The sequence below is a fragment of the Aplysia californica genome, unplaced genomic scaffold, assembly GCF_000002075.1.
Source record: "Aplysia californica isolate F4 #8 unplaced genomic scaffold, AplCal3.0 scaffold00167, whole genome shotgun sequence".
NCBI classification, from domain to species: domain Eukaryota; kingdom Metazoa; phylum Mollusca; class Gastropoda; order Aplysiida; family Aplysiidae; genus Aplysia; species Aplysia californica.
The window spans coordinates 899,194-912,745 of record NW_004797437.1 but is presented as its reverse complement, the minus strand read 5'-3'; the positions used below and the strand labels follow the sequence as shown (position 1 = coordinate 912,745).

Here is a 13,552-nt window from a genome sequence, read left to right as displayed (position 1 = left end):
TGTGTGTGTGTGTGTGTCTGCGTTCGTGCAAGTGTGAGTGTTTGCGCGTGCGAGTGCGTGCAGGAGTTGTGTTTATATAAACATGATGTTTAAGAGATTTGTTTTAAAGGCATGACCCAACAAGCATTAAAAAATCTTTCTAACTTTCCAATTCTAATACTAAACAATCCATTTTTGAAAACAACCCCATAATACGATGTGCACACGCCTGAGGAAGAAATGTTTTTTATGAATGTGACTTTTGTATCGCATCTTTGAGTGTCCACAATAGATACTTGTTGTACAGCTGAACATTTCAATGCAGGTGTTTTTTACACCGTCATCAACACAATTTAGATCATAATAATATAAGAGTTGGGTTCCGACCCAGCCTGTCAGAGCAAACGTGGGCTGAGAGCGAAGCAAAAAGACCGAGATACTTGACAAAAATTTTGAACTCGTGTCTTCCGCATGCAATTAAATTGAAGATTATTGTGTCAGAAATGCGTGAGGTTCTTTTTCAAAATACTGAGAAATACATAAACTTTCAGCAAATGAGAAATGCAGAGAATTAGTTTTGACATAAACTTTCAACATGAGAAATGCAAAAAATTAGTCTTGAAACCCATACCTTGATACAACGCCTCTCAACCTCAAGGCACAATTTTCTTTCCTTAAATCACGGGCTCGGAACTTCCCTGCCATCCCCAAACCAACAACGACCACACCTATTTCTTGAGCTGGTGGAGACATCCTCTATACTTTCTTGCTTAATCAAAGCTCCTAATCTGTAGATAAAACAAAATCAAGAATTGTAATCAGAACTTGGAGGTACTAAACATTTTGTACGGTCTCCATATTATTCAATCCAGTGGTAAGCTGCTAATATTGCCACATAAAAAAAAATAAAACAAGGAACAGCTACGGGGTCAGAGAATGCCCCAGTTAAGGTGATTGCCGCATAATAATATGTTAGAAACATTAGGCACTGAAATAACAAAAGAGTTATTGAAAAAAAAGCAAAGACAGGGATGAGTTTCCAAAAGGTTTGATTAAGTCAGTCATTATAGTTTCCCAAATCACCAGTTGCCATATAGTGTCAGTTTCATAAAATAATAAGTCTTATGGGACCATTTTGCAAAAATGTAGGTGCAAGTACATATTGTGCCAAAGGAAAAAAATTAGAAGTCTCAGATCAGTGACATCCAAAAAAGTTTAGCTTTGTTCCAGCAAGAGCACCAGTAATGCTATTATTCACCCTAACAATGTTGGTGGAAAGACTTATTGAAGAGCAGAAAGTAATGCGTTCATGCTTTATTAGCAAAGGCTTTTGATAAAGTTAGACACGTTTGAGCTTTTCAAATTTTTGGAGGAGCTGTAGATGGGAAATGATCTAAGGATTATTAGTATTAGAAATGTGTACTGGGACCAAAACGCTGTTGTAAAAATCAAGGGCGTGGACAGCGATTATTAGCAGATTAACAGGTGAGTTACATGAGGATGCATTATGTCACCAGAGTCCTCAACATAATGTATGTTACGTGTAATGTCGATCAATCTTTAAAGATACTGAAGAAAGTCCAAGTTTCAAAGTTAATGGAGAAAAATTAATAACTTCAGATATTATGTCGATGACACAATTATAATTGTCCATTCCAAAAGGGACCTTCAATTGCTTCAAGATACTCCTGTGAAGAAAAGTGAAAGTGAAGGGTTATTGTTCGACTAGACATTACAAAAATGTAGTTTCTTAAGGAGGCTGTTGGGAATTTTATGGAAGGAAAATATATCAGTTAAGATAGCGCTGAAAGAAGCCCATGTGGGCACTCGTTGATTAAAAAAAACAATTGGGAAGAAACGAATGCAGTATCTGGGACATGTACTATGATTTTACATAGCACACTCAATAATGTATAATGTTTGTGAGTGCGATGAGGGGGGGGGGGGGGGTAAGTGTTTTATGGCACTCGTAACTGCATATCGCGAGTCTAGAAGGGAAACTATTCTGACATTTTGCAAATTCTACCGGAGAAGTAAAAAAAACTTTCTCATTTCAACAGAACGCAATTCTAAGATTTGAAACTCACAAGTAGCTTAGAAAAAACAAAAAGAGGCTCCTTTTGTAAATCGTTTTCTAATCAATTTCTTCCATTCTGTTTAAATCAAAGTGTCACTTAGAATTTTTTTTTCTGAAAAAAAGAGGAAAACTAAAGCGGTACTCAGAATATTTTCGTTTGTTTTGAGCACAGCCATTTAAGAAGAAAAGGATTCTAACTTACGCGCTTACAATAGTCAAAGATAACAGGATGGCCCACTCAGCCAAAAAGTGTCCGCCGGAAATCCGCTCTTTGCTTCAGATGGCGCTGCAGTCTGTTTTGAAGCTCTCTTTCGTTTCTCCAGAAGAAGAATAGGAATAGCACCTCCTTGCGTGCGCAGAACGACTGCTGTTCATCAGCTGTCCGGGTTCGTTCAGTGCGGAGTTTTAGGTTGTTTTGAATCTTAATGACCTCTTGCCTCTCATTCTAAAGTCAAATTAAACGAAGAAAACACTCGCCCCTTCCTCCAGAAGAGGTTTTTTGTCAGCGTAACCATTTTTAAAAAGCGTTCTTCCGAAATTTGAATTCTTATTTATTCAAAAACTTGTTAGTTTCACTTTGATATTTTTAAACACAAGTAGGGTAACTCTCAGAACCATTCCGGGTACAGACAGGAGTGCGACAAGGATGCTTGCTCTCACCTTTTCTCTTCATACTGGCAATTGACTGGGTTATGAAAGAAGCCACCAGAGGCAAACGTAATGGAATACAATGGATCCCTTGGCAGCAGCTGGACGACTTGGACTTCGCCGATGACCTTGCACTGCTCTCTCACACACATGCTCAGATGCAAGAAAAGACCAAGGAACTCAACAGCCTATCAAGGAGTGTTGGCCTACCTATACATCCAGGCAAGTCAAAAGTAGGGAAGCTAGGAAAAGTTTCAAACCTTGCTGTGACAGTGGAAGACACTCCCCTTGAAGAAGTGGACTCCTTTACCTACCTTGGAAGTGTCATCGATGGTATGGGTGGAACCGAGGCAGATGTTAAAGCAAGAACCGCCAAGGCAAGGTCAGCCTTCAAGCAATTATCAAAAGTCTGGAGAGCAAGCAACATCTCACTGCGCACCAAGATTCGACTTTTTAACTCCAACGTCAAGTCTGTGCTCCTCTACGGCTGCGAAACTTGGAAGACAACGAAGACAGTACTGAATAAGGTCCAGACTTTCATCAACAGATGTATGAGGAGTATTTTAAGAATTAAGTGGCAGGAAAGAATAAGAAATGAAGAGCTGTGGGAAAGGACAGGACAAAAGGATATAGAAGTAGAAATAGGACTAAGAAAGTGGCGATGGATGGGACACACCTTAAGAAAGCCCAGCGGAAACATCACAAGACAGTCACTGCAGTGGAACCCACAGGGAGCACGAGGCAGGGGTAGGCCACGGGAAACATGGAGGAGATGCGTGGAAAGGGACATGAGATAAATGAAGCTCACTTGAAACGAGCTTGGAAGGATGGCTCAGGACAAAGATAAATGGAAGGAGCTTGTATGTGGCCTATACCCTGCCAGGGGTGAAAGGCATTGATGATGATGAGGGTAACTCTGTTCGCAAAGGGTGCACATTTGCGAAGAGGGCGCCACCGAATTTTAAGGATACTTTTTTAATTGGCTCAAAGAGAGGAGTGGACCCTCTTGTTACGTAGACTCTTTGCAATAGTTTTCTTTATTTTCTATCACCGGTATAATTTTTTTTTAATTGGGAAAAGTATTTCAACTGCTTCAGACTTTTCCTCAAAATATTCTCTCAAGTAGGAGATAGAATAATTTTTCTCTGGGCTGTAACTCAGTCATTTTTAAAGCTACGGCTCTGGTGTTTTAATCCAAGTTGCGTCCCTTGGTGGAAGTTAAGGCCATTGTAAATAAATCTCCGTTTCGGCCAACATGTCACTTGAAATAGTTTCCTCTTGACCCGCGATATAAAGTCATATGAGCGCGTGGGACACATTATAAACATTTTAAGTTTGGTAGGAATAATTTTGAATTTTGCCTGGGTGGCAGCCAAAGCCAACTCTTATTGATTTTTGGACCATAAAGGGATCTTTAACAATATGTGCAACTTGCACAAGGGACCTCCGAGATTTTTTCGGCTTTGTCTAAGAAGGCTAGAAATCTAGGTGTTAAATCTTATCTACCCAACGATCAGAGATGTGGCTGAAAGACAGCAGTAAGAAGGAGCTATGGAAGTAGAAGTAGAAAGGCTTCAAAACGTCAGGACCCCAGAGGAGGGGGCAAGGGGATTGGGGGGGGGGGGGCAGAAAGTGAACACGAAAGCAAACGGCAGAACACGGTTAGAGAGTAGAAAAGGCGGTGACAGGAGAAAATTCTAGAGAAGAAAACTAATTTATCGTTGCTGGCAGGTTTCAAACACTTGACCAACTGATTGAGAGGCGAACACCGTACCTCTAAGTGACGAGAGCCCCCGAATCAAGTGTGGACTGTCATTGTCGGGGACAGAGTTCAGGTTACGCAAACACAAAAACCGCCAATAAACACCTTATTAAGCCTTAAACAAGAAAAGAAAACATTTTCGCATCGCTGTGATTTAAACTTTTACAAGACCAGTCATGGAGATCGATACCTTCTTCATCAATTACTATCAATTAACTTTTTTTAAAAAAAATTTTACAAAATAATATGCCTACTTACCTCTAGCTTTAGGACACAGACAGAGTGCGATAAGTGTGAGGTTTCACGGAGGAAAAGGACGTTCGCACCAGTGCGACCGCAGGCGTGAGAATAATGAGACCCCAAAAAATGCTGTTACGAGATATGCACGTCAATGCACCCCACTTGTCTCTCAATCTTCAAGAAGGAAAAACATTGCCACAGAATACGAATTAAGACAGAGTGTGCATTGTGAAGGTCTAGATGCATATCGATACCATAAACTTGAATATAATAAAGTTGCCGAGAGTGGCAAAGCAAAAAATCCTGCACGTGTGGTAAAATATGTAACCATCAAAGATTGAAACAGATATTTTATGGAATTGTGTAACTACTCGTCAAGACGCAATAGAGAACTCGTCACAGTATTCCAAATGGTCGGAATAAGAGTACGATTCATAAATAGATGAGACAAAAGTACTAAAGGCGTAATCGTTAAGTGGTGACTAAAGGTACCAACTTTGATGCTCTATCTAAAACTTGTTCGAACATTAGCAGCTGTTGACTAGTCATTATATCATGGCTGGTATTATACTTTCGCCTGTCTGTGATAGAAAAATTCTAACTCATTAGTCATTTATTTTACTGCTTTGCAAATGCGCTCATAACTTTGCATGTCACTTCTGTAGGAGCGACTAAACTAAGGGGGCCTATTTTTATCAGCCAATAAAATGACATGTTTTAAAAATTGTTTATCACACTGCTCTTCGTGGTGCATACACAGGAATACAAAAATAATTTTGATTTGCAATAATTTGGTCAACAAGTTGTTCATTTTGAGTCAGCGACATCACCGTGCCCCCATATCTTAGTGTAAGCACGTAGTTGGTTGTTTGTTGTTTTGTGTTGTTTGTTTGTTTGTTTATTTGTTTGTTGTTTTTTGGTGGGGGGGGGGGGGGTCCAAGACGGTGTAGACATCACCAGGCGAGTCTTGAAAAATACTCACCCGTCTGTTGGACCACGTTTCGTAGGCATGTGTTAGTAGTTACAATGTTAAAGTTTATGACGCTTTGACGTTTTAGGTGTATACTGTAAGTTTTTATTATTGGGTTGTTGTTTTTCTTACATTTTTTTACCACTTTTGGCTAGCACAAAAAAAACGTTTGCAAAACCTCAGTTTGCAATGGCCTTCAATAATGCCTAAAACATCCGCGCAAAACGTCCTTAACAACGCTTAAACTAATAATAATATGACTCCTTGTGCGTGACGTGACTGGGGGTGTGACAGGTTTAAAGCACCATCATTGGTCAAATTATCTAGCAAAGGAGTGCCAGCAGAGACACTAAAAATAGAGACTGGAAACGAGGCCTCTTTTCGCGTATCTAGGCCACCAGCTGATCGTGAAACGAGGCGCGGTAAACAAAGCGAATCGCGTCTGCCGTCAGTCGTAAGAGTCGGTGGTGTTGTGCGACAGTTCTACGTACGACGGTGCCAATTCAAGATACTAAAGACTGGACTTAGCATTTTCAGCTTTTCAAAGAACCCTGAAAAGTAAGTATTTACGTGTACTTAGTCGTTAGCGATATTTAAAAGGGTTTTTTTCTCTTGTGTAATAGTGTCAAAAAAATAGTTTTGTAGCCGTGAGCCTTCCCCATAAATCTTAGTCTAGGGTAGATCAAGCAGGCGACAGTGCAGTCCGGTTTGCGGGCCTCGTCAGTGCCAGCGCCGGGGCAGTAGCCTAGGCCTAGGATGAAAAATTAGACAAGCTTTGCTTACAAGCGAATTGTGTGGATTTCAAGTGACCTGTAAGAGATCTCATGCCATTACTTGTATCACCCGCTTTGATATTTCCCCTTTCAGCCATGCAGCGTAGCTTGACCACCAGCTGATCATAAAACGAAGCGCGGTGGGCCTAGACCAAAAGGATGACGTCTGCTGTTGTCAGTGTGTTTATAGTGTCAGTGGGCGTTATGTGACAGTCTAATAGGCCCTAGCTGTGCCAATTCAAGATAGCTCTACAAAAGACTGGACCTAGCATTCTTCAGATTTCCAAAGAACTGAAATGTAAGTATTTAGATCTAGATCTACATTAGGAGGTTACATGTATACATTTCACGTCTTAGGTTGTTTTTTGTTTTTGTTTTTTACTTCAAGTTACTTCAACAGATTCTACAAGTGACAAGTGACATGTTCAGGCATTCTCTCTAGCCCAGATCTAGGATCTATAGTATAATTTAGACTACTAGATCTATTTATTAATCTAGATCTAGATCTAGAATCTAGTCTATAGTCTATAGCATAGAGATCTAGCTAGATCTAGATCTAGCTAAGATTTTAGATCTAATCTAGATCTAGAATCTAGATCTCTAGAAATCTTATCTAGATCTAGAAAATCTAGAACTTCTCTTGTAAATTTTTATTTTGGTATCATTATTTTTCCCTCCAGTCTAGATTCTAGATCTAGATCAATTCTCATCAGGCATTGTAGGCCTAGACCTAGATCTGGATCTACATGCTTTGTCCTTAATTTTTATTGAATTCAGGATTATGGCCTATCTGTGGCAAATTTGAACTGGCCCTAGAAAATCTATATAATATTACAATTTAATAGGCTTATTAATTGCTTGCTGCATAGTACCAATCAGTAAGCCTAGGCCTACTTAAAATTTGGAGTGTTTTCAGAAACACCATCCCCCATATTAGCCTTGGAAGTGGTTTAGGGTTTATGGGGTTGTAAAAAAAAAAAAGAGATTTATTGATGTTTTTATTCGGACTATATTTCAATAGAGGCAACAATTCATAGATATTTCGCATGTTTTTAAACATGAGTGGGGGGTGTTCAAGGAGCGGGGGGCATATGATGCTCTCCTGTAGAGATGCCCTCCTGTATTTCAATTTCACCATATGATTTGATGTTTCGCTATTTAAGGTTTGAGATTTTCTTGAAAACAACTGATTAGTAACTGTTTTAGCGACCATATCATGTCACATGTGTATTCTGCAACCAAAGATATGGCAGTTAAGCCCCTAAAACCAGTGGATCTGCACGCAGATGTTAAAGTTTTAAACGCATTTTTCACACGTCTCTCATCAGTGCCAAGTGTCAGTGGTGTTCTGAGAAAGTTTGCGTACAACTGTGCCAATTCAAGAAAAGACTGGACATAGCATATTCTTCAGATTTCCAAAGGACCCTGAAATGTAAGTATTTACATGAACTAAATTACTCGTCTGTATTATATAAATTTAAAAGCATTTTTCTCATGACAGTGCAGAGATGCCAACCTGAGATTTTCAGGGAGATGAGCCAAAAATTTTAGGGAAAAATGGAAAAAAAAAAGGAATTGTAATCTCTCAAGTATTAAAAGTACAATGTAGGCCTACTAAAAAGTCTTTCTTTTCTCCGCAACAATAAATTGGAGGGTCACAAGGTCATAATAAAAACGAAATCTCGGCTTTTAAATTTAAACACTTCTTGATAATGTATACACGTATAACTTGTTGAAGGTTCTATATAAAACAAGAATCCATTTCTTTCATTTAGAAGGTGCTTGTGAAAGCTGCTAGGCTTGCACCTTTCCCAGCCAATTTTGACAATCTAGGCTATATTTATTGTATTGATGTGTATTGAAATTCCAGGTCTCAAATGGCCTGGGGAAAAGGGGAAAACAACCCCGTTTACTGCTTTTACATATTTGAATTTTTTTGGTTGCTTCCCTTGATGTGCTATCATTGGTGACAGCCTTTGCTCCAACCTCTTCTCTGTAAATTACAACATTGACAACAATGCAGTTGAGTTAGCTTGTCTCGTCAGTGCTGAAGCAGGGACAGCCTAGGAGAACAAAAGGTTTACACCTTATCAAAATATGAATTTCAAGTGACCTGAAGAAATTCCATTTGTATCATATATGGTATTGGTTTTCCCTTACAGCCTCACAGCTAGACCACCAACTGATCGTGGAATAAAGAGGATGGCGCCTGTCGTCAGTGTCAAATGTCAGTGGTGTTCTGCATGTAACTGTTCCAATTCAAGAAACAAAAAACCGGGCCTAGCATTCTTCAGATTTCCAAGGGACCTTGAAATGTAAGTGTATTTTCATGTACTTAGCCTTTGCGTGTATTTTTTTCCACAGCATTTTTCTCTTGAGTCCAAAGAGTAGCCTCCACCCCTAGGCCTACCTGTACTCCTTCAATCACAACACAGACAACAGCGTAGTCGAGTTAGCTTGTCTTGTCAGTGCTAATGCAGGGGCAGGAGGATGAAATATTGGACGAAATTTAAACCTTACTGCGAATGTAGGCTTATATATTGGATTTCAAGTGATCTGGAAGAAAATTGATTTCTCCTTTCATCCTTCAGTTTGAACTCGGGCCATGAAAATTTGCTTCCGTTTTTAATAAACGTATCATCATAGTACTGGCGGGGAAAGGGTGGGGGAGGGGGTGTCGACCCCCCCCCCCCCAACTTGCTACACTTTCCCATATGTAGACCCCCAGGAAAGTGTTTGTTATAAGTTTGTATTGAGTTCCTCCCCTCCCAAGGAACTGATTAGGAATGGTAGTGACGCATTGAGTCTTTTTTTAAAACTAAAAGTTATCATTGTAATTAGTTAAAAACTGTCAAATAGGCAACGCAAAAATCAGGTTTAGTCTAATATATGAAAACTATGTTACAGCATCCTAGATCAAATTGATTGTTCACCCACAAAAAAGATTAAAAAATTTTTTTTTTTAATGCTTTCTGTCTTATCTTAATTTTTTCCCAAAAAAATTGGGATGAGTTTGTCATGACTATACTATATGAAAAATTCTCAGTTCTCGCTCAAAACCCAATCAAGCACTTTTCTCTATTTTGTAATAAAACTAAATGATTAGGCCTAAATGAGTATGTGATTTGTGAACATGGGCCACAACGAGGTAAGCTATTATTGTGAGCACTGGTCTATAATATACCGTACAAGTTAAGTTTTTAGCTTTTTTACGACATTCATCGTTTCTTTCAGATGTCGAAAATGGGTTATAAATTGTCGGAGGGCTGACCTTGATGGCAAGTCACCTACTGAACTACACAATGGAAATGTGTTGTGTGCTGAACATTTTGAGCCAAACTGCGTTAGAAAATTTGTATCTCGGACAACTTTAGTAAACAATGCGGTGCCCACAATATTTAACATTTCAAACCCTCCAAAACGGCTCGTTCCTTCCAGGCCAGCTCCAAAGGACAGGTCATGTGCAAGCTCTTGTATTGATATTACAACAGAATATGATGAAGAACAAACTGAAGACCCAACTGAAGACAACAATGCTGGGGACCTACATGACAAAATCAAGCGTCTTCAGTCAGAAGTGAGAGTTCTGAAGAAAAAGTTGAGAGCGGAGAGAACAAAGACTTGGCGTTTGAAAAGAAAATGTCCCACATCCCAGAAGAGCAAACAGTCAAAGAAAGAGCAAAACTTAAATGAAGTAGAAAATGTATTAGGTAACTCCCTGTCAGGACCCGCCTTGGAATTTGTGATGTCTCAGATTCGTGCCTCAAATTTATGTGCGCGACAGAGAAGGTGGTCGTATCAGGACAAGAGTCTCGCTTTGGCCATTTATCACTGTTCCAGAAAAGCCTACAAGCTCTTTCAAAAAATTTTTAAATTGCCATCTACTAGGACCCTTACTCATGCCATGCAGAACCTCTATATCAGACCTGGAGAGTGTAACAACTTATTGAATCTTTTTCAGTATAAAGTGAAGGCTATGTCTGCCTTAGAAAAAGAGTGTGTTATCACTTTTGATGAAATGTCCCTGAAATCCGCACTGAAATATAACCCCCAAGACGACGAAGTTGAAGGGTTTGAAGACTTTGGCCACCTAGGAAGATCAAAAGTTATGGCGACTCACGCTCTGGTATTCATGGTTAGGGGAATGACAGACAAGTGGAAACAGCCATTATCCTATGCACTATCAAATGGACCCATTAAAGCCTGTATGCTGGAACCCCTCCTCCACCAGGCCATTAGAAATCTTTTTGCCATAGGCCTTCGACCAAGGATCATCATTTGCGATCAGGGGAGCAATAACCGGTCACTCTTCATTCGTCTAGGTGTCACTGAAAGACGTCCTTTTTTTACCCTTGACGATCACAAAATTTTTGCAATGTATGATCCCCCTCATCTTTTAAAAAGTATTAGGAATAATCTTAAAAACCATGGCTTTTTACTAGATGGGCAGCCTGTTTTGTGGGACTATGTTGCAAAGTTCTATGAGCACGACTCGGGTCTTCCTATCAGAATGGCCCCAAAATTGTCACAACGACATATAACAATGCCAGCATTCAGCCATCTCAAAGTTTGTCTTGCCGCCCAGGTGCTCAGCCATACGGTAGCTGCAGGAATCACCACTATGGTGACACTCGGTGCAATGCCAGCGGAGGCAATGCCCACGGCGATTTTTATAGAGAATTTCGATCAAATTTTCAACGTTTTCAATAGCCGAAACATAAAAAGCAAGAATGCCATGGGCCATGCCATCACACTGTCCTCAAACCATGTGGATTTCCTACAAGAGAGGCTCAAGTGGTTGGAAAGAATTAGGTGCAACAACGCTAGTGGCAGTCTGCCATGCCTGAATGGATGGAAACTAGCCGTCAGCTGTTTGCTACAACTGTGGGATGACATTAAAGACCAGGGCATCAGCTTCCTCCTTACCAGTAGGCTTAACCAAGACTGCCTAGAGAATTTGTTTTCCGTCGTTAGAGGTAAGGGGGGTCACAGATTTAACCCTGAACCCTCTGAGTTTCGAACAGCTTTGTGTCAGACCATGGTTGAGTCGATTATGGTTGCAAGTGAACGCCAAAACTGCAAAGAGGATCTCGACAGGTTCCTGTTTACCTTGGAGAACATTCGTGCATGCACGACTGTCCGACCCAAGCGCCATGACGATGTACCACATTTAATTAGAAACCTTGTTTTGTCCCCTCAAGTCGCATCACTCACCAGGGCAGAGCAAAACATCATTGTTTATATAGCAGGCTACATAGTTCACAAACTCACCCCAGTGCTTTGCCCCTCCTGTTCAAACCTCATAACCGGTGAGAAAGATGTTTCATCCCTGCAACATGTTTTTCTGAATGCAAAAAACTTCTGCGCCAGCGGCGGCCTGAAAGCACCGAGCTCCATACTCCTTGCCACATGTAAGGATTTAGAGTCAAAATTTCAATATGTAGCTCCTGCTGCTTTGCATGTTACTGGCATACGGAGAATGATAATCAGACAGCTGACGTCACATGGCACTGGGCTCCAGCTGAGATGTGCAGAAAGTAAATGTGACCTCAGAAGTTCTGTCATGAACCTTTACACGAACCTGAGACTTCACCACTACATAAAAATGAGAAACAGAGACAGCACTGATACATGCAGCAAAGCAGTCAAGAGAAAGGCTGTCACATTCAGTCACTTGTAATGAGCCACCCCACCACCCCTTACTCACTGAAACATGAAAGACACGGATGTATTGCTGGTTAGTTTGTTGTTATTCTGTCATTGCATTTCGTTTACATAGTTCAAGTTCAAGTATTTTTATTCACACAACTTTTCAATTTCTAGATTCCTGATCAGGTCCAGATCTAGATCTAGATCTAGATCTAGATTAGATCTAAATCTAGATCTAGATCTATATATCTAGATCTAGATCTATATATCTAGATCTAGAAATCTAGTTTTGTTTCTTTTCAATTGCTGGTGAGTTTAGTTTGTTGATCTGTCATTGACACCGTTGACACCCATTGTAGTTCAAGTTCAAGAGTTTTTATTCACACAACTGTTTTCAATTTCTAGCCTAGATCTAAAGTCTAGATATAGATCTAGATATCTAGATCTAGATCTAGTTGGGTTTTTTTCAATATACAACATTGCATCAGCATTAATTATAGGCTACCCACTTATCTTCTCCCCAGTCTTTTTCTTTCCTTTCCTCCCCGCTGTCTTCCCAACCACGGATCCTAAGTCCATCGCTAACAAGATCTAGACTCTAGATCTAGATAGATCTAGGCCTATTAATTTTAGCATTAACTTGTATTACTGACATGGCTTATAGATCTAGATCTAGTCTAGTCTAGATTCTAGATCTAGAATCTAGATCTAATATATCTAAATCTAGAAGAATAGGCCCCTACCTTTTCCTTTGGCAAGAAAAATAATCTTAAAAAGTTGTCGAGCTACATAAGGATATCAAGGCACTTTTTTTCTTTTTATTGTTAAATCTGCACGTTATTTCTTGATTGCACTTACCTGGTGTAGATCTAGCCTTATCTGAAGACAATTAAGAATGTAGAATGCAGAGGCATTGTCTGGAACCACGACCTGCTCCCTGCTATAGAAAGCTTCGCACTTCGCTCGCAAGGCCTAGGCCTAGGCTCAGCCACAGAATTCTACACTTAAGTGTAGAATTCTGTGGGCTCAGCCAAGTCCCGCTTGGCCCCCGTACCGCGCCTGGTTATTTTTAGCTCGCGTCTCAGCGATCACGCTCGCAAATGCACTGTTGTCACGGACCGCAAGGCCTCGTTTCCAGTCTGGTGCCAGTCAGCACGCCACGTGATGGTGTCGCGCAAAAGGAGACACACCTCGCGCGACTCGTCGCTAGCGTCTGCCGAGCGCGACGCGACATCGCGTCGCGCATTAGGAGATATACTGCTCTTACAGCAAACTACACAGTGGCCCGACGGGCGAGCTTGCTGGATTCAGCATGGAAGATGAACAAGGACACTAAAACAATTGTACTTGCGCTTTTCAGTTTTAGGGATCGCCAAGTGTTCTTTTTACAAATGACTCTCGGTTCTGTATGGTACCTGCTGGTGGAAGTAGAGTATCAAAGTTTCAACGTGGTG

At 40.4% G+C, this 13,552-nt stretch overlaps 1 protein-coding gene and 1 long non-coding RNA gene across 4 annotated transcripts in view; one reads left to right on the top strand and one right to left on the bottom strand.

Annotated features, from left to right (window-relative positions):
- The window catches only part of LOC101856021 (biliverdin reductase A), a gene marked incomplete in the record, with an annotated part of 27,734 nt that extends 14,483 nt beyond the window's left edge, over nucleotides 1-13,251 (bottom strand). The window contains 2 exon segments of one of the 3 annotated variants that reach the window (XM_013082298.2): nucleotides 611-767; nucleotides 12,957-13,251. In XM_013082298.2, the coding sequence (XP_012937752.1) occupies nucleotides 611-732 (122 nt within the window). 3 annotated transcript variants of the gene reach the window in all.
- Nucleotides 6,150-9,461, top strand: LOC106011721. The gene is made up of 4 exons (XR_004858525.1): nucleotides 6,150-6,234; nucleotides 6,544-6,747; nucleotides 7,778-7,881; nucleotides 8,612-9,461. It is a non-coding gene; the product is annotated as an uncharacterized LOC106011721 (long non-coding RNA).
- Nucleotides 13,252-13,552: the final 301 nt, after the last annotated feature.